This window comes from Clarias gariepinus, chromosome 11, assembly GCF_024256425.1.
Source record: "Clarias gariepinus isolate MV-2021 ecotype Netherlands chromosome 11, CGAR_prim_01v2, whole genome shotgun sequence".
Classification (NCBI taxonomy): domain Eukaryota; kingdom Metazoa; phylum Chordata; class Actinopteri; order Siluriformes; family Clariidae; genus Clarias; species Clarias gariepinus.
The window spans coordinates 19,929,186-19,949,434 of NC_071110.1; the positions used below are offsets into that span (position 1 = coordinate 19,929,186).

The 20,249-nt window shown below is 36.6% G+C and overlaps 1 protein-coding gene across 3 annotated transcripts; it reads left to right on the forward strand.

Annotated features, from left to right (window-relative positions):
• The first annotated feature begins 1,881 nt into the window (after nucleotides 1-1,881).
• Nucleotides 1,882-20,158, forward strand: sars2 (seryl-tRNA synthetase 2, mitochondrial). Of its 3 annotated transcripts, XM_053507341.1 has the most exons (16): nucleotides 1,882-2,175; nucleotides 2,286-2,381; nucleotides 2,780-2,809; nucleotides 4,339-4,479; nucleotides 8,803-8,857; nucleotides 9,703-9,766; nucleotides 10,667-10,772; nucleotides 13,366-13,413; nucleotides 14,124-14,232; nucleotides 14,405-14,450; nucleotides 14,562-14,649; nucleotides 14,799-14,911; nucleotides 15,807-15,900; nucleotides 16,332-16,424; nucleotides 19,312-19,377; nucleotides 19,932-20,158. In XM_053507341.1, the coding sequence occupies exons 1-16, from the start codon at nucleotides 1,900-1,902 to the stop codon at nucleotides 20,070-20,072; spliced, it is 1,566 nt and encodes a 521-aa protein (XP_053363316.1). In that variant the 5' UTR covers nucleotides 1,882-1,899; the 3' UTR covers nucleotides 20,073-20,158. The 3 variants fall into 3 exon arrangements, with proteins under 3 accessions (XP_053363316.1, XP_053363318.1, XP_053363317.1); XM_053507343.1 differs by lacking the exons at nucleotides 1,882-2,175; nucleotides 2,286-2,381; nucleotides 2,780-2,809 and adding exons at nucleotides 2,822-3,436; nucleotides 3,568-3,722; XM_053507342.1 differs by lacking the exons at nucleotides 1,882-2,175; nucleotides 2,286-2,381; nucleotides 2,780-2,809 and adding an exon at nucleotides 2,822-3,722.
• Nucleotides 20,159-20,249: the final 91 nt, after the last annotated feature.

Here is a 20,249-nt window from a genome sequence, read left to right on the forward strand (position 1 = left end):
CATGGGAGACACCGTAGGACTTAGCAGATCGCCAGAGTAGTTACTAAGGCACACCAGTGAGGAAAAGCATTCTGAACGAGCTTAGTGGAAATGCTTAGTGACATAAAATCGTAATAAAAAAAAAACAGAACACACAGCTATGTTTAATAGTAAACATAAGAGCATTTTCACATGCACAATGCAAAGAAAGCTCAAGGGATTGGGACAATCCATAAGAAAACCACTTTACTGTGAACATACTGTAAAGAAATGACTGTCGAGCACTGGAAAAAGATCATGTTGTCTGATGAGTCCAGATTTGCCCTGTTCCAGAGTGATAGGAGCATCAGGGTAAGAAGGGAAGCAGATGATGTCATGCACCCATCATGCCTAGTGCCGATTGTACAAGCCTGTGGGCGCAATGTATGATCTAGGGTTGTTTCTGTTGGGCACGTTCAGCAAAATTATGGCCTCAAGAAACTGAAGTCAGCTGACAACCTGAACATACTGAACATAAGACAAGATTTTTCCATCAAAAAAAGATTTTTTTTTTTTTTCCCTTCTCTTAAGGCATGGACATATTTCATGATGATTCCAGCCAGAATTCATTGGGTCAAATTTTGAAAGAGTAAATGAAAGAGAGCATAAGACATAATTTTCACATATCGATTGGCCACCAGAGAGTCCAGGCCTTAACCCCATTGAGAATCTTTGTGATATGCTGGAGAAGATATTACATAGAGGTCTGGTTCTTCTTTCATCAGTACGAGATCTTGGGGAGAAAAAAAATGTTTTGACGATGACCGAAGTCTTGACTAACTTGCCACTTCAACACGCACAGCATTATTTGAATGATTTGAAAGAAGTTGTGCAACAGATTATTATTATAATTTTTTTTGTGCCTTTAACTTTGCCTTTAACTCTCCATTGAATGTGAACAAACACATAGAGGTATGAGGTACCTAGAGGTATTTTTTGCACAAATGGTCGTTTTCTTTAGCTGATAATGTAATGTTGGCTTTCAGCAGCAAATTATTTTGTTTTGTATGTGTTTCAACTCAGACCTCAGGTTACCACCTTCCTCGATCAACTGCAGTTGGCCTACTGTCCTAAGGTTGGTGGGGATAATGCCATCATTTATCTTCTTTAGCAAGCAGTTCTGTTAGAATCATGTTCTTTGATTTCTCCAATGCCTTTAACACACTCCAACCTGCATTGCTGCAAGAGCTTGCAAAAACCTCAAAAAGGTGCAGGTTGAGACCTTCACAATCTCCTGGATTATTCACTTTCTAATGGACGGATTACAGTTTGTGAGGCTGCGGGGATGCATGTCGGTAAAAGTGGTCAGCAGTACTGGAGCATCATCGCTTTCTTTTTTTCAGCTATTTGTGTACTTGTGTATTAAAGTATTTATTTATTTATTTATTTATTGGTATCTCTATATACGTTTATAAATGTAAATAAAGCAGGACATGTTATGGAAAAACTGCTTAATGCATTTAGCTTATAACAACTGGTTTAGGATATGAAAGCAAAGAACATAGGCCTATGTTAACAAATGGCAATTAACAAACCCGAAGGTCCCTATATCTATAAATCTATAACCGAAAATTAAATACAGTCATGCATTGCTTTGAGTGTGGCTAAAAGTATCCATATTCACAGACAATTTACAAGATCTACTGTTTGAAGCATTATATACACCAGTTAAACTGCATGAAAAAAAAGTTAAGGAAATTGAGGAAACTGGACTGTCAAAGACTGGACTATCCAAGAGCATTGTTTTTTTCTGTCAACCTACCGTTCTGCACTCCAATTCACTAGGTGGCGGTAAAGTACTTACAAACTGGCTGCCAACCGACAAAAATAAAAATTCAAAAAATAAAAAAGACGAAGAAGAGGGTAGAGGTGGAGAATAAAATGGCGTGTTTTATAGGAACTGTCTTACGATTTCGTTCGTTTTTTTTCCCCACGTCAACAGTGAAACGATATATGTGGAACTCACCGCGACGGACTTTCACCTTGTGTGCCTCTGGCGGTGCCCAGAGCAGGAGCAGCCTTTTTGAGCATATTAAGGAGGGCTACAGCGATAAACCTGATCTGGACATGCTGAGAATCTGTGAACACCCCGACCAAGTCATTACTGAGTTGGTGAACAGGAAAGGAGATTTAGGGGCAGTTGATGTCCAAGCTATTGTAAGGTTTAGTTTCGTGTCATATGCTAAACCTTTCACATTGCACAACCTTTGGATGATAATTCATTTGCGTTCATTAAAACAAGCTATCAGGTTTTTATTGATTTTTAGATATCAACGTGGAAACGAGTGCAGGAGGTGCAAAGAGAAATAAACGAGTTGACGGAGCGTAAGAAAATCATCAGTGGCCAAGTCCGGATTCTTGTGGTCAGTTTTAGTTGTAGCTTTTGGCTTATTCCATTTTTTTTAAGACCAACATGATATTAAAGTTTTCCTTTGTGTTTCCTCAGTTCAAAGACATTCAGAGTAGGCTAATTGTCGTTTGCAAATTGCCTGTAATTTGTTTGTGCATGTATGTATTGTATGTATAAGCGTGCGTGCCTAACCAAAGTCTCCTGGAATGGGCAGCTCTTGTTTCTATATATTTTTTGTAATGAAATTTAGCATCTGTTGTCTGTAAAGTTTATTAAAGGTCAAGTGCACTTCTCTGATTCTGAACCCTGTACTGGATATGCAATTAAGAAGCTAATGAAGCCATTCAACATTTCCTGATTCATAGACTACAGTACATGTGCGATTTAATGCAAATCTTTCTTTGTCAACAGGAGCAGCAAGAACAAAAAGACCTTTCTGGGGTAAGTTCTGTCTTAATCACAATATTCTTTGTTATATACTATATGTGACAACAGAGTTAGCTTTTTTTTCCCAGAAAAAAAAAATAGTGGAATAGATTAATTCTATTTACAGCAACCTCTAAATGATTAGATAATTATTAAATATTGCAGGATAATTTGTGAACTGTCATATGCATTTAGGTCTACGAACCTAATCTTGAGGTTGAGTTTTAAAAGTTGTGGGAATTTGATTTGTAATCACACTTAGCAAAATATAAATTCGCCACCAGGGTTTAGCAAATAAATTATAGGTTAAATTATCCACTAGATAATTACTACAGTGTTAAATATGGTTCAGCTAGCAACAAGTTATTCAACATTAATTGGTGCAGTAAGTAGGTTCTCATTTCTTAAACCACAATGTCAGTAGACTTATCCTGTGTTTGTGCCAAAGAAGTTACTCTGTTTCAGAAGGGTCAAAGTATTGTCCTGCATCAAGAACAGAAAACAACTAAGGAGACTGGTAAAAATACTAAGCATGTGGGCTAAGAAATATAAAACACATTATTAAAACCTGGAAGGATGGTAGTGAACCCTTATCTTCAAGGAAGTAATGTGGTCATAAGAAACTGATCACCTAAAAGTTTGGTAAAATCAGATTATAATACAACAACTCTAGAATTTACGGCTATGATTAATAATAAAAGTTATAGCATTTCCACATGCACAGTGCAAAGAGAACTGAAGGGATCTGGCTTAAACAGATGTGTATCCTTTAGAAAACCAGTTATCAGTAAGTGGTATGAAAGAAAGATTCAGTTTGCTGGGGGGCATAAAGAATAGACTGTGGAGCATTGGAAAAAGGTCATGTCGGATGATGACAAGGGTTGATGAGTCAAGATTTACCCTGTTCCAGTGTGATGGAAACATTAAGGTAAGAGGGATGGATCACTTTATCTGCTTCTCATCATGCCTAGTGCCTACTTCACAAGCCTTTTAGTCAAGGTTTATGATCTAGGGTTGCTTCTCTTGGTTAGATCTAGTTTCAGCAACATTATATGCTCAAAAAATGAGGCCATCTGACTACCAAAAGACCGGGTTTTCCCTTCTATGGATTTGTTGAATCCCCAATGGTTTTGTTGGGTACAGATTCCTAGATGTTAATGTCAGGGTTGTCAAATCACAAGAGAGTGGTTCAGGGAGCATAAGACATAATTTTTACACATGGATTGGCTGACGGAGAGTAATCCCATTTAAATCTTTGGGATTAGCTGGAGAAGACTTTCTGCAGCAGTCCAACTCTTCTGTCATCTTGGAAAGAAATTAATGTGACTCTGGACAGAAATAAATATTGTGACATTGCATATGCTTATCAAAAATGTGTGCAAAAAATGACATAATCAAAGCAAAAGGTGGTCTGACAATTTAATTTTTTTACCGGCCAGTGTATTTGCGTTTGTTAGTGGTTTTAACAAAACAAACAAAATGTTTAATAAAAGAGGTTTAGAGTTTGTTTAATTTACTAATTCTCTCCATCTTCTATTTCCCAGCTTATGGCATATAAGTCTTTAAGAGAAGAAGGCAAAAATATCAGAGTGAAGTTGAATAAGTTGTACTCACAACAGAGTTTCTTGGAGGAGGAATATTATTGTCGTGCACTGAGACTCCCCAACAGAACACATCCAGATGTGGTAGGTGTTTAATTACTTTTGTCAATAAAAGGGCAGAATTCAAATCACAAACACAACCATACACTGGAATTCATACACCACTGCTAGGGACCAGAAAAATAAAGGGTAGGGTAGTTAAATCAAATCCACATTAAAGTAAAGCTGAATTCGTTAAATAGAAAATTAAAAATAAAATGTTATAAGAACACAGGGAATATATGATTAACTGGTACTCTTCACTTTCACCCTTTCAATTTAGCCTAAAACCAAGCATTAAAATTTCTCTCTCCCTTCCTCATCCATGGACATCCTATTGCCAGACTCTTCTAAATTAAGGAAAATGTCTTGTTCCGATCCTTGGCTATAAGATGTACTACACAGTAATTAAAGAGAACCAAGAATTACAGTGTAGTTGCAGATCTTGTCTGCTATCATGCTCTTCTGTCAAAATTTTTATGTGAGGTGACTTCTGCTAAAACTGCCTTCTACAGGGAAAAACTGGAAGCTTCTGCATGTGATTCTTGCAAGCTGCACAATGTTTTCTTTTTGTTACACAACCCACCGGTTCCTGCTCTATTCTCTCTGAGAGCTGATGACTTTCATCATCCAGCTGATGACTCCTTCCTACCACCTGTTTATTAGATATAGTCCAGTGCTGGACTGGACCTAACAAAATGCCCTAGGCCGTCTCACAAGCCCATTCCTTCATTGCAACCATTGTCGACCTTTCCATATCATCTGGTTATGTTGCTTCTGCGTTTAAAAAGGCATTGCTCCCATCCTAAACAAACCCTTTTAGGTCCAGCAGACATCAGTAACTATTGGCCCGTATCTCTCTTCTTTTTGCTCTCTAACAACCTTAATCACCCAAAACAATCTGGATTCCAATCCACTGTCCTTCTGTTTTCCTGAGAAGCTCCATGCTGATAGATTGGTTAAGCTGTCATCTGTCCTCAAGCTTCTAGACCTCTCAGCAGCATTTTAAATGGTATACCACAAGATTCTATAGTCTGTCCTTGCAGTCTTTGAAATCTGTGTCATGGTATGGCAATGGTTTGCTTTCTACCTAGATCGGTCATATGAGGTGGCATGGAGGTGATCCCCCATCTGTTCCATGCATAGTCTTAACTGGCAGGGCCACAAGTATTGGGCATCTTCATATATGACTCCTTCAGTCCCTGCCCACAACCTTGAAGTCACTCTGGACAGTCAACTATCATTTTCCTTTTCTCATTTTCATTTCTCATGTTGATAAACTTACTTGCCCTTTTTCGATTTTCTTTTTTTGTAACATTAGAAATATTCGTCAATTTCCTTCCACACAGGCCACTCAGACGCTTCTTCAGTTCATCATTATAAAAGACTGGACTACTTTAATAAACTCCTGGCAGATCTGCCTCTGTACACCATTCATTCTCTGCAGCTGATCCAGATTGTAGCTACAGTTTCTTTTTAACCTTTTTAAGTTTTCTCACACTCACACCCATTTCTCTGCTCCCTCTACTAGCTTTCTGTAGCTTCCTGCAGCTGCCTGCATCAAAAACTGATGCTTGCCTACAAAGCTTACTATTTAGGTTAACAGTTCATTTTGCTGTTTGCTCTAACCTTTTGTAGAGCTTGTCTGTCCTGCATGGTGCTGTTCCCACACCAGGTTGTGATGTTTCCCATCAAGGCGCTCTAATTGGTAAAAAATCCCCATCACCTTTTAGGACAGTCTAAAGTTTAAAAGTCTAAGATGGTAGAAATGCTGCCAGGCCTTCTTCACCGTGTATTGATGTGACAGGGCAACACGGGTATCGTAAGATGTCCACTCTCTTCACTGGGGTGGCTTCTTTATAAAGTCGACTGCTTTGTCTTGCTGCTGTTCACAAGAGGGTTGTTTGTCTGGCACCAGTTCTCTAGGTTTTTAATCTCCTCCAAGTAGGTCTTCTCATTGTTGTTGAGTATCAGGCCCACAACAACCGTGTTGTCAGCAAATTTAATGATGGTGGCAGAGTTTATAGTGGACATGCAGTCCATAAGAAAATGAGTACACAGTTTCTGTTTTAGACTTTATATTTACTTTGTATGTATAGATATAATGTAAAACAAGGTTAGAAATGCAGTATTTAAAGTATGCAAGTATTTACTTAATTTCAACTTGGGTAGCTTCTATTTAATCAGAATCACTTAATTTTTTATGAGAATTAAATTTCTATATGTGTTTGAATGTAGCACAGGCACATGTTCACTTGTAAGAGTATGCACATACAATACACAAACGGATATCACCAACATGATTTAAAGACTACGCCTACAATATACCCAGTAACACAATTGTACCCAAATTTAAAATTACAGTATGATTAAATAACTATTCACCTCTTTTGCTGTGGAAGTTATTTTCAGGAAAGGGCATTTACCAGTACAGTGGGCTCGTATTCCAAAACACACGTAAGCCTAATTTAATTTTCCCACAAGAATGAATGGAAACTTAAATTATTCGTTCCACAGCCCCCCCCTCCCAAAAAAACCATAAAAATAATTAATACGAAATATTAAGTAAAAATAAAACAAATGAACCTGCACTTTACCTTTCAGAAAGGTTAAAAATAAATCCCGGCAGAAAAGTGTTTCTGTTTGGGCACACAGGTGCTGTGTATGTGTGTGTGTGTGAGGCTAGAGTAAGTGGAGACTCTTGCTTTCATCCCCTCCTGTCTCCCCCTCCTCATCTTGCACATTAAAACTTTTTCGTTTAAACACACTCACACACACATTAACGGAAAGACTGTTGTTCTCTTCTAAATTATTAAAGCTTCTCTCTTTTTTTTTTTTAATTTTTTATTTTTTTATGTTGCTTGCGACAGCGTAACAGCCGGTTACTTCATGCTCGTGTAATGATAAGATGGACAAACTGGTCGATGCCCCCATTCTTTTATTTTCTGCATTGTCAGGTTATAGTACAAACTTTCGGGTGGATCCTGCACTTAAATCTAACAAAAAAAAACTACTGAAAAACAAAACTCACGCTCTGCATCCTAGCTTACATCTCGCATTCGCGTTCACACACATCCATCGCGTTTACCCACAATGCATCTCCCGCACTGGACTACACTTCTGTAAACAGCGGTCATAAATTAACATCTCTCTCCCGCTACACTGTTTTATCTGAAAATTTGCAATAAATATCGCTAATGACACTCGTGTGAGCGCAGACTAACAGAATCACTGATGTAAAGTCAAGCAAACAAACAAATGAACCAGCACCTTACCTCTGAAAAGATTTGTGACAGAGCAGTATTTCTTCGGAGAGCAAAGTGTGTCTCTCTTGCCTTAATTTCTGTGAGTGTGTTTGTGAATAGGGGTTTCTCACACACACACACACACGCGCACACACACACTCGTGTGCACACGCGCACATCGCGATGAGGATAAATTTATTTTGAACCTCTGTTTTGAGAATTTCTTTAGCTTTACTCGCACGTGCGCACGCACACGTGTTATAAGAAACAGTACACGCGCTTCCGAACACAAAATAAAATTTTTTACACACACACTGGGTCACAGTGTTATAGTAAACAGTACTTATTGATTATACCAATAAGAGACGAACACTAAGGCCCGGCAGGGGAGATGATTCCACAGCGCAAGAGAAAGTAAAACTGTTGGCTCAGTTGTGATCATGTGACGCTCGGCGTCAAAACAAGAAGCGCATGCGTGAAACATGATACTCGGTGCTCGTAAACCAAGACAATGCTTGTTTTTTAAGTCAAAATTTATTAAAAATCTTTGCTCGTCTTGCGGAACACTTGTAAACCGCATTACTCGTAATCCGAGGTTCCACTGTATATAGAATTTATATTTTTAGTTTGTTTATGAATGTGTGCGTACCCTGCAATGGATTGGCACCATGTCCAGGGTGTACCCTGCCTCGTGCCCTAAGTGTCCTGGGATAGGCTCCAGGTCCCCGCGGCTTTGAATACAGGATAAAGCGGTATAGAAGATAAGTGAGTTTTTTTTTTATGAAGAGTTAAATGTCACTTGCAGATTTTGTCAAAGAGTTGGGGTCTTCAATTTATTGCTCAATCTTGTCCCCACAATTGAAAAGCAGAAATTTACTTTTTAGAAAACAACACCCACCTTTGATCTAAAATAAAGACCATCACCATGCTATTGCTATACAATCATTGTCATATATAATTTGGGCTGTTTAAAGCAATGTATTATTTAGGACTTTGCACCATTTAAACATTGTAAAGGAAGTAACTGTCAATCGTAGATTTGCTTAATAAATTTACACACACTAGTGGGGGAGGGGGTCTGTTTATGAATTTATTTATTTATTTATTTTGTTTTATTTTTCAGCCGATTGGAGATGAGAGCCAGGCGAAGGTGGTTGAAATGGTTGGGCATAAAGCTGGTACTAAATTTGATCTGTCTTAAAATAGTGTATGTAAACAGGAACATCAGTAACTTTCACAGCAACTTTTGCCTTATACACACCTCTGGCCAAAAAAGTGGATAGAAAGCAAAAGATCCTTAGATAATTACTTCATTGATTGTTTCAGCTGAACCAATTCTTTTAGGAAATTGAATAAGTAGTGTCCAATTGATTCTATTTTAAAAAATCATATTGGATGATAAAAAAAAACTATTTCGGAGGGTCAAAATATTGGCCCCCAAAGCAATTGCAAAATTAAGGCAATTTGAAGTTACTGGAATTGAGTTTAGAACACATTATTACAACCTAGAAGGATAGTGGTGAATCATTAAATTAATGGAAGCAATGTGGTTGAAAAAAATCATGAATGATCAGGTCAATTAATTATCAGAGATTAAAGAGGGTATAAAAAGGTTATGTGGTTTGATGGGTCCAGTTTAACCCTACTCCAGAGTGTTATGTGGCACTTAAATGAACTTCACTGAAAACTGAATGTACTAAATGTCCAGGTTATGACATTGAGGTTTTTTTCATTGCCATATTTCTTGATAAAACGTTCTGATCTTAATTCCATTAAATGTCTTTAGATGTGAAGAACTTGTGCAATTAAAGTTAAAGATGTTCCTAAATATTACGGGTAGTGTAATTAAGAGTGAAATAATTACTATTGATGGCCTTACTTGCTTTTAAATGCGTCCCCTCTTTATTTTATTTTTTTCCCAGCTCATTTCTATTATTTTTTTATTATTATTATTATTAAATCCTTTGCATGAAAATTTATTGTAGCAAATAGGTCTTAAGATATTGTGTTGTATGTACCACAGAGTTTGAATTCAAAGTCCAAGGACACCTTGAAATTGGAGAAAATCTGGATATCATAAGGCAACGGTAATGTATCTACTTCATCTCTTTCTATTTGTTAATCATAGTTTTCCTCTTATGTAGTGAATGCTGATGTTGCTATAGGAGTGTACCAATTTAATGCAGCATACAAAAGTTAGGCCTTTGACAAATGTACATTACAGCACAGTGAAATTTTTTCTTCGCATATCCCAGCGTAACTGGGGTCAGAGCACACAGTCAGCCATGATACAGCGTTTCTGGAGCAGATGGCGTTATAGGCCAATACTGACGTGCCTCAAATTGAGGCTTCATTTGGAAAGGCCCCTTTCTGCTCGATATAGCTTTGGAGCTTCTGTGTCATACTTATTAATACAGTATTAATTTAAATACATACAGTATTAATTTAACAATAGACTGTTAATCAGGCTCAGTGTAATTATTATCAAAGTACATTCATGAATGATGTATTGTTTTTTTCTTTTTTTTTAAAAAACAACAAAAAAAAAAAGATTCTAAGCCAGAGACTCGGGTTAGAACTCAGGTCAGCAATATTATGACACTTATGACATAATTATCACACTACAATATTATCACATTTTTGCAAGTCGTATTCAAAAAAGGGATTACATCTCATGTTTTTGTATGGAACTCAATCTATAGTTACAAACTTAGCCATACATTGTGGATGGGAGAATTGTGGATGGGATTTAAAAGTGTGAATGAGAAAATTAAATTTTACTGCATGAAATTGGTCTAAGGAATGACTTGAGCCTGACATTTGTATTTAGCACTTTACTGCATCACACTTAATTTTAACATATTTGAGAAAATCTTGCATCTTGGTTGAAAATCACACTCTTGCTTGTTTTTAACAAGGGATAAATAGTTTTATTATTGTTCTTTTTTTTTTATATATATATTTTATTTTCCCCTCCCACCTTGCAGACGACTTGCTCACGTCTCAGGTCACAGATCATACTACTTAAGGGGAGCAGGAGCCCAGCTTCAGACTGCATTACAGAACTTTGCTCTTGACTTTCTTCAGAAAAGGGTAAGTCTGGCATGTGGGATAAGGGAATGCTTAGAATGTTGAGTACTCGGGGTTCTAGCATGCAATAGTTTGCAAAAACGCAAACAAATAGGTTTTATTATAGTTTGTGTGTTTTATAAATCATGCTTAGATGCGTAATATAGTCTTATAAAAGTCTAACTTGCAAGTTACTTGGGCTTGACCATAAAATTGCAGTGTCGCACACATCAAACCAGAATTCATGAAATTAGGCCACATAAAAGTTCTGATAAATATTTTGACATAATTGGTTACAAGAATTTTATGTGGTATCTACTGGTGTATAATTTATATAGTCTGTGGTGAAATGCGGGGTCAATAGAAATGTGGAGGCCCGAAGAGTGAAGTAAATGGAAAAGGGACTCGCATCTGAGGAGAATGTGCCAAGTGCGTGGTGAGCGCTGTGCGCAATTCTGTGTGTTTTTGTATAAGAGAGAAAATAAGTGTACAGACCTTAAAAGCCGGCACTAAGACACATGCATTTTTGTGAAATTTGCCTAAAAAGGGTAAAAACCTGACATGCAGAAACACAGTCAGTAATTATCCACATTCTTTTCAGGTCTGAATCCTTCTCCACTTTCCTGACTCTTGCATCCTTCATAAAGGAAATCAAAGTGTTACGGTTTATAATCTGGCACAAAACTGCTCATAAACCTTAAGTTTTGACAGAGTACTGTGCATGTGTCAAACTGCGATCGTGTCTTAAATCGACTGCTGGATAGATTGTAATAAACTTTTGCATTACTTGGATATTTGACTGAAGTTCAACCTATGGGAAAAGTATTTTGCAATACGAAATTTTGCCTTAAAAACACGGTGTAAGTACCAGTGTACATGTATTTATGTAGTGCAAGCTTTAAACGTCCAAGTAAAAGGTATAACACCATGTCAGGAAATAATTGAAAAAAAAAAAATACTGTGTGTATACACATATATTTTCATTGACTTGAAAAAGCATATTATGCAATTCAAACTGTGCCTTGTATGGGAGGGTTGCAAAAAAATGGAAAAAAAATTCACTGCTTAATAATGGCCACTTGCAGTCATGACTGAGCATTGCAAAAAACGCAGGTGGTCAGATGGGTCTAAAATTAACTTATTTGGCCACAACAAACAACAATATTTCTGGTAGAAATCCAATACAGCTCACCACCCAAATAGCACCATTCCTGCTATAAAGCATAAAGGTCATAATATCTCATCTTTCTCTGCATAAGAACCTGTAGTATTTGTCAGGATAAAAGAAATATTGATGGGATAAAATACTGTCAGACAGTTGCCAATGGAGAAAAGGTTTTACATTCCAATATGACAGTGGCACACAGCAAAACTGACCACACAGTGGTTGAAGTAGAAAAAAGTGGCCTAGTCAGAACCCAGACGTAAACCCTATTAAAAATATGTGGAATGACTTTAAGGTGGTTCATCAAATTCAACACAATTTCTATAAAGAAGTGAGGGCAAATATTGCATAAATATTGCATATCACATTCAAATCTTTGATCTCTAGCTGGAGGAAGGGGCTTGCCCTATAGCCAGTACACTGCTGTGGGATTGCAGATGTCATGCATGCCATGCTTCCATTTCCGGCAGTCAGTGTGGTAGTTGAGTGGTGTTTATTCGGGAGACGTGACCGAAACACTGCAGATGCTGTTTTTAAAAGTGCCTTTCAATGCTTGTGTGATAGTCGAACCTCCCACGGGTAGGGTTGGGTAGCGAAAACCGGTGTCAATTCACCATAGGCTAATGTAATGTTAATTGCAAAATGCAAATCTTGCATTCATGCTAACAAATGGTCAAACGATTTGTAAAAAAACTAATGTAACATGGATTATGTGTATAATTATGGCTTTGCAGCTAGTACTAGTAGTACTACAACAGTACTTGTATATTCATATAGACTTTATACTTTAATATATTGTTAAATTTTAAGCATTAATTTTTGTAATTTATTAAAAATGTATTTTTGAGTTATCCACAATCATTTTGTAGCTTTTGTAAAGTATCGGTTTTGGCACCGGTACTGGTGTAAACGTATCGATTATTGAAACAAACCCAAACGATACCCAACCCTACTCACGGGTGACTTTGTATCGAACATTGTTACAGATGAAAATCTTGGCACAGGCCATCTCATTTGGAAAACCTTGAGCTTGCTAAGATCAAGGTGATCTCTGAGTGGTTTATTTATTAAAAAAAGAAATTGTCATGTTGGTGTTATATCTTTCATTCGGATGTTAAAAGTTGCTGTAAATAAATACACAAAGGGAATGATTTTGTTTTTCTATAATGTATCCTGTATGTGTGTGTGTGTGTGTGTATATGTATGCATGCAGTCCAGTGATAAGAGTTATAGAGACTGGTTTAGTTTGTGTGGATTCTTTTGCTTGCTATCTACATGTTTAGTATGAAAAACCACATGTAAATTAGTTTAATGTTTCCTTTTAAGTGCTTGCTGCCAGAATATTCACATTTAAATAGACTTTTATAAATAATGAATGAGCTAATTAAGTTTTATGCAAATTTCCAAAAGTATTTATGCTGAACTACAGAAGTATTTTGTGTACCTTTTTAGGGGTTTATCCCAATGGTTGTTCCAGACATACTGAAAGGAGTTGTCTTTGTAAGTAGCTTATAAATAACTAATTATTTTACTACATTTAATTTTGTAAATGTTCAAATCTTGTAGTTTGTATTATGTCTAAACAAGATGCACAGAATAGGAATTTAAAACAGTGTAACATAAAATTATATTCCCCCCCGCCCAAGAAACCCAACATAAGGTTAATGTTTAATTTGAATTTGTAAGTATCACTTTTAAAAAACGTTTAAGCTATAACCCTTAAAATAACTCCGCATAATATTAAAATACCTTCATATCTAGTAATAGATTATAACCAATATGTTATGTCACTGGAGTTTACAACCTTCATGAATTTTGCATGTAGGAAGCATGTAACAAAGCTAATCAGAGCCGTCTCAGATATGTAGTAACATTCAGTAGTAACAGAAGTAATAACATTTTGCCCATATAGGCCATTTGCTTTAGAATCAAAATGCACACTTTTTCTAAAATGTTTATTGTCCATTAATGCAAAAGCATTATCCTAATTCTCCATAATTGATTATTGCTGGCAAAAAGCAGTTCCAAATTTCACATGACTCCCTATTATTGGCACAAATGGACAATAAATTTTTCAAGATTTTTTTTAATGATAAAATGCGTGTAGGGGGAAATCGGTACTGCACAAGTAACTTTTTTTTTTTTTTTTTTTTTTCCTTTCAAATTTCTAAAGCTACAATTACCCTCTTGATTAATGTCTCTTTGCTCAGGAGGGCTGTGGGATGCAGCCATATGCTCACCGCTCCCAGGTTTATTCTCTTGACCCAAGCCGATTTCCTAACCTTAATCTTGCTGGGACGGGTGAAGTCGGCATTGCAGGTAAAAAGCTGCAACACGTAATGCATGCATGCACGTAGACCTTAATACAGTGAAACGCTGAGTTGCAAGTAACTTGCATCCCCACTCTAAAGAATAAGGAATTGTTACCACAACAAAGCTATTAGATTACTATAAAACAATAATATATGGTTCTCCTGATGCACCTTTCAAGGTTACTTTATGGACCATGCTGTGAATTTAAAAGACCTTCCAGTAAGGTAAGAAAAGTATATTTAAAACATGGTGCTCTCTTGTGCCCTTTAAAATTAAATTATTTAAATTTGGTTGAATTAGCCCTTCTTATTGCGTGTTGTACTTTAATTTTGAAGGACAGTCTGCAGTAGCACATGTTACCGAGCAGAAACTGATACAGGCAGGGAAGCCTGGGGTCTCTACAGAGTTCATCACTTTAACAAGGTAATATAGTTTTTAATATAGCAGTTATATTTTATATATAATGAAAACAGAGCTACTTAACATTCATTTCATGTTGATTTGCATAATATTTCTTTTAAGATTGAATGTTTAATTTTCATAAAAACGGCTAATGTAATTACATCTTTCAGGTGGAGATGTTTGGTGTAACAGCGGATGAAACCGGTCACGAGAGTTCCCAGTTGTTAGATGAGTTTGTGTTGTTGCAGAAGGAGATATTTTCTTCACTCAAGCTTCATTTCAGGTTATTGAGTAATTTAACTGACCATTTTTATCGTCTTATCGCAACAAATATTAATCAGTGTTATGTTAACAGTTCATGTTAAGTGTTAATGTTTATTTGAATCTATTAATTGACATTATTTTTTTTTATACATCCAGTGAAATTTAGAACAAATCGGGTTTCTATTATGGTTCTGATACGACGGCTATTTAAATTTCTTCCCTCAACACTTGATTAGTGAGATGAAGGTAAAATAAGTACAGTTAGGAAAGAAAAATAGTTTTATAACGTTCAGCTTGCGGGGTCATTGGTACTGTGATTGGTATATTTAGTGACTATAACCTGTTACTTTATTATTGCCATACACCTGCACATTTATACAGTTATTCAAATGGTCAGTAATGTAGCATCAAAACAATGCATGTCATCATTCAGATACTCGTCAATCACAGCTAAAATTCATTTTAAACACCAAAATGGGTAAAAAGTGAGATCTTGTGTCTGTAACTGTGGCATAGCTGTTGCTGCCAAGTGGGACTGTTTAAGAATATATCAGAAATTTCTGATCGTCTGGGAAATTCATACACAACAAGTTTCTAGAATTTACATCCTTTGAGTTAAGGGACTGCGGCCAGATGATCATACCCAGTTTCCAGGCAAAATTAATGTTGTCTGTTCAAATTAGCAATTAAAGAGGTAAATGAGTCAAAGTGATAATCTACATTTAAAAGAGAAGAACCTAAGATAAATTAAATGTAACTGTTTTATTTTTTTTTATCAAAATTTGAATTGAGTTGAGTTTCTAAATTTTGAAAGCATAAGACTTCTCTTTCAAATGTGCAAAAATGTTTGCCACTTTTAAAAGAAAGCTGATTTGAACATTTGATTAAATGGATCTCGGATATATTTCCTTCAGAGTTTTGGACATGCCCACTCAGGAGCTTGGAGCACCAGCCTTTAGGAAGTATGACATTGAAGCCTGGATGCCAGGCCGTGAAAGTTATGGTGAGGTAGGAGCAATAGCAGTATTCCTAAATAATGCTTCAAATCTGAGTTTATTGGCTTTGAATTTCATTTAAATTGATTTGCATTGATTTTGCATTAAAAAAATTTTTTTTATAGTTAACTTAAAAATGGTCAAAAAACTAATCGCATTCAATGTTTTATTTTGCATTCAATGTTTTACTAGTTGTGGAATTTTGCAGAAAAGGTGTTCTTTATTTATTTATTTTTACATAACTAGAAATACATGAGCATGCATAAAGCTTTCTACTTTAAAGTGCAGTTAGAACATTACCTTATATTTTATTGCTAGTTGTGGATAAAAACCTATTCATAATTCCTATGGTGAGGCACCACACCAAGAAATACATATATGTCCTGTTTTGTTTTTATTTTCCCAGATAAGTTCTTTCAATTATGGTTCTTATTCTTTACTTAGATCTCCAGTGCATCTAACTGCACTGACTACCAGAGTCGGCGACTGAACATTCTCTATGAGAGAAATGATGGCAGTTATAAGTATGCACACACAGTGAGTTAAATATTTTTTCTCACTTAGCCAAAAATGTAAATAAATAACAAAAGTGATGTAGTGATGTGCTGTGTCGCCACATTTTTTTGTGGCGACACAGCATTATTAAAAATATTTACAGGATATGTATAATGGCAGTTTAACAGGATATAAGGTCCAATATATTCGAATGACATGTCCAGTCTATTTGCTATACACTGAAGATATTTGGGTTTGAGGCAGCCTGGAGTATGGCACACTTAGTTTGAACCCATATACAGTGGAACCTTGGATTGTGAGAAACGTTTTGCAGGACGAGCAAAAATTTTAAATAAATTTCAACTTAATAAATGAGCGAGGTCCTGATATACAAGTAGTACGCACGCGATTTGTATGCCGAGCAGTACATGATCGCAACTAAGGCAAAGGTTTGTTTCTCGCACACTACGGGATTATGGGTAATCGTCTCCCATGGTTAGTCTTAGTGCGCGTGCGTCACTCGTACAGTCTACATCCGTGTGCATGTCCACTGTTTGTTATAACATTGTGACCGTGTGTGTAAAGTAAGTGTCATTAGAGAGAATCCTAGTTAAAGACGTTTCCTAACAGAGCAGTGTTTGTTAGTATGTTTGTGTGTAAAAGTTGACCTACACAGCAGGCCCCGTCCCCACTCGCCTTTACACAAACACACACTTACAGAAACACTGCTCTGTCAGGATTCTTTTTAAAGGTAAAGTGTAGGTTAATTTAAGGTCCAAGCTCTGAGACATCAGCCATATGTCGTCATAGTGTGTAAAAGGTCGTCTTGTTTTCCTAAGGATTATTAAGGCCCAAGCATCAGTGTGCGCAGGGCCCCCTTGTTCTTTTTCTAAGTATTATTAGGGCCCAAGTACTATAGGGTGCACAGGACCCTCTTGTTTTCTTAAGGATTATTAGGGTCTAAGCACTATAGGGTGTGCAGGACACTCTTGTTTTCCTAAAGATTATTTTTCTTCCACCATTTTGGGCTTTTTGGGGGACTTAACATGCTCAAAAACTCATGAAAATTGGTAGACAGGTTGGAATCTGCTGCCATTAGGATGCCTGAGAGTCGCGTGGCCTGGGGCCCTCAGTGCCCTCACACGAGAATTTGCTGCATAGCTTATACACACTTGCATGTATACACGCGAAAAACAATGTACATATAGAGCTCATTAAGCCGAACAATACAACTCAACAGGAAGTCAGTTATTTTATGTCATTTGCCTAAACGCACCTAATGGATTTTATATGATCACCACCAAACTGGCCTATGTGATCTAAAGACATTGAGGATGCAAAATTGTGGAGCGTTTTTTATTTTTTTTATTTTTTTTTATCCCAAATGGGTCAGTTGTGACGATGCCTTAAACGTGTGCTGAAAAGTGGTTAATAACTTTTTGTGACATTATATTGAGTGCCATTACAGTATATTGATTGACATGTTCAGTGACATCACATTGAGTAACATTATGGTGTGATGCTTTTTATTTCTAGCATCTGCAGCCTATTCCACACACATACACATCACAAATGTTAACACTCACACACATACACACATGCGTACACACGAACGTACACACACATACCTGTACATGCGCGCACACATGTTAGAGAGGTTCCTTGTTGAAGTTTCTCTACAGAGCAGTATTTCCGTTAGTGTGTGCATGTGTGAAAGTCGGCCTCCCTTCTCTCTTATTTGAGGGAGCTTCTGTGCAAGACGAGAGCAGGGAGGGATGTCATTCTACAGCCCTTTCCCTCTTTTCGTCTTCAGTTTCGCACGCACTCTAATGGAAATACTGCTCTGTCAGAAGGTAAAAAGTTAAATGCAGGTTAAATTGTGTAAGGATTTCTTGAATTTTGGTAGAGACCCTTTTGTCTACTTAGTGCTCAGCCTGTATTCTGCTTGTCCTGCCTGACCAGGAAACCCCTCAATATAACACACAAGTCAGTGCTCAGTGAGTTGTTCAAAGTTTATTGTGAAAGACAGGAGTGTGTATGTATGTGTGTGTGTGTGTGTATATATATATATATATATATATATATATGTATATGTATGTACGCGCACACACAAAGAACCAAAAAAAAGGTGGGTGCAGGAGTGTTTACATCTGGTCTGGAATGTTTATAAAAGATACGGTGAAGAAGAACAGAAACTTGGTAATAGCACTGCATTTACGAGCGTTCAACAATTTTACGACCTTTAACATAAATTATTATATAATGTGTTTTTTGAAGGTGCAGCTTGTGTCGAGGTTAACAGATCGCTATCTGTTCTCACGCACACAGAATATCATGAAACACACTAAAAATCAAATATTCCCTACAAATTGTTTTATTTTTACTTTAAATGTTATATCATTTTTTTATATAAACATTTTGGGTTGTGGAATTGGAGTTTCTATTATTTCTTATGGGGAAATTTACTTTGATTTACGAGTCTTTTGATATACATGCATGCTTCCCGGACAAATTATGCTCGCAAATCAAGGTTTAACTATTTTTCTCCCAAGTGATCAGAAATACTGGAACATTTGACATTTTTCGTTGCCAAGGTGTTCCCTTATACTATATCCCCCTAAAATTGGGTGTTTTTTTGGTGCCTTTGATGGAAAGCCTAGAATCTCCTTTCTGGCACATCTTCCTCATACCCATCTTGTTGTTGTTTTGTTGGGTAAACTAAATAAGTTCCACTTTTTCACTAAAAGTTTTCTAGTGTTTGTTGTTTTAATTATGTCTTAGCATTTAGCTAATGTTAAATATCCGAGTTTATATTTAGAATTCTGCCATGAGTTTTCATGTATCACAATGGTAAATAATTTAGTAATTCTGCACTTGCATTCTAGTTTTTTTTTTTTTTTATTAATTCTTGATATCTGTTTAATTCTAGGTGAATGCTACAGCTTGTGCTATTCCACGCACCATTATTGCACTTTTGGAAACTCATCAAACAAAAGTGAGCATACATAATGTCTGTCACAATCCCCTGATTTTAGTCACATTCCAACCTGTCACTAGGGGGCTCCCACATTAAGGCTATTACTACCAGTCAGCGGGGGGGGGGGGGGCAAAAAACTATCAGAAATTATTTTCGTACTGCTAGCTAATGCACCCTTGGGGGCAGTGTAGCATAATTGCTATCTGCTTCTTCTGTTTGCATTAGCTTTTGGGTCATAATTGCTATGAGAGTGCTAAGTGCCTCCCATCCCACCCCCATGTGAAAGCTTGGTCAATTTAGTTCTCTCTAGGACCCTGTCTGCGGGAGGCTACAGCATCACCCAGGAATTGAACTAGCAATCTCCGGATGATAAGGCGGGCACTTTACCACTGCACCACATACACATTGATGTTCTGAACTCACTGCGAGCATGAGTTTTTAGGCCTAATATAAATTACTTTATTTGGGTAAATAATTGTAATTATTACCAAATAGCATTGTTTCATTAATGTACTTTTTCAAAAACTCGATTAAATTGAGCCTTTATGATTTTCTCTGTTTTTCTGTTTTAGGAAGGAACTGTACATGTTCCAGAAGTTTTGCAGCCCTACCTGGGCTTAGACGTGATTAAAAAGCCTTTATACACTCCACTGAAATACATCGGACCAAATCAGCCCAACCGTACATCTCATTCGATTAGAAGTTCCAACTAACATTAATTTTACAATAATGTTAATGTGCTCATTTTAAATATATATATTTAAAAGCCACAATAAAGGCTTTTTCATACAACAGGTAACAGGTTTGAAAATCAATTTCTATTCATTTTTCTTTTACCAGAGTTCGTGGCTCAACCTATTCTCAACACTGTTTATTCTGGATTCAGTTAA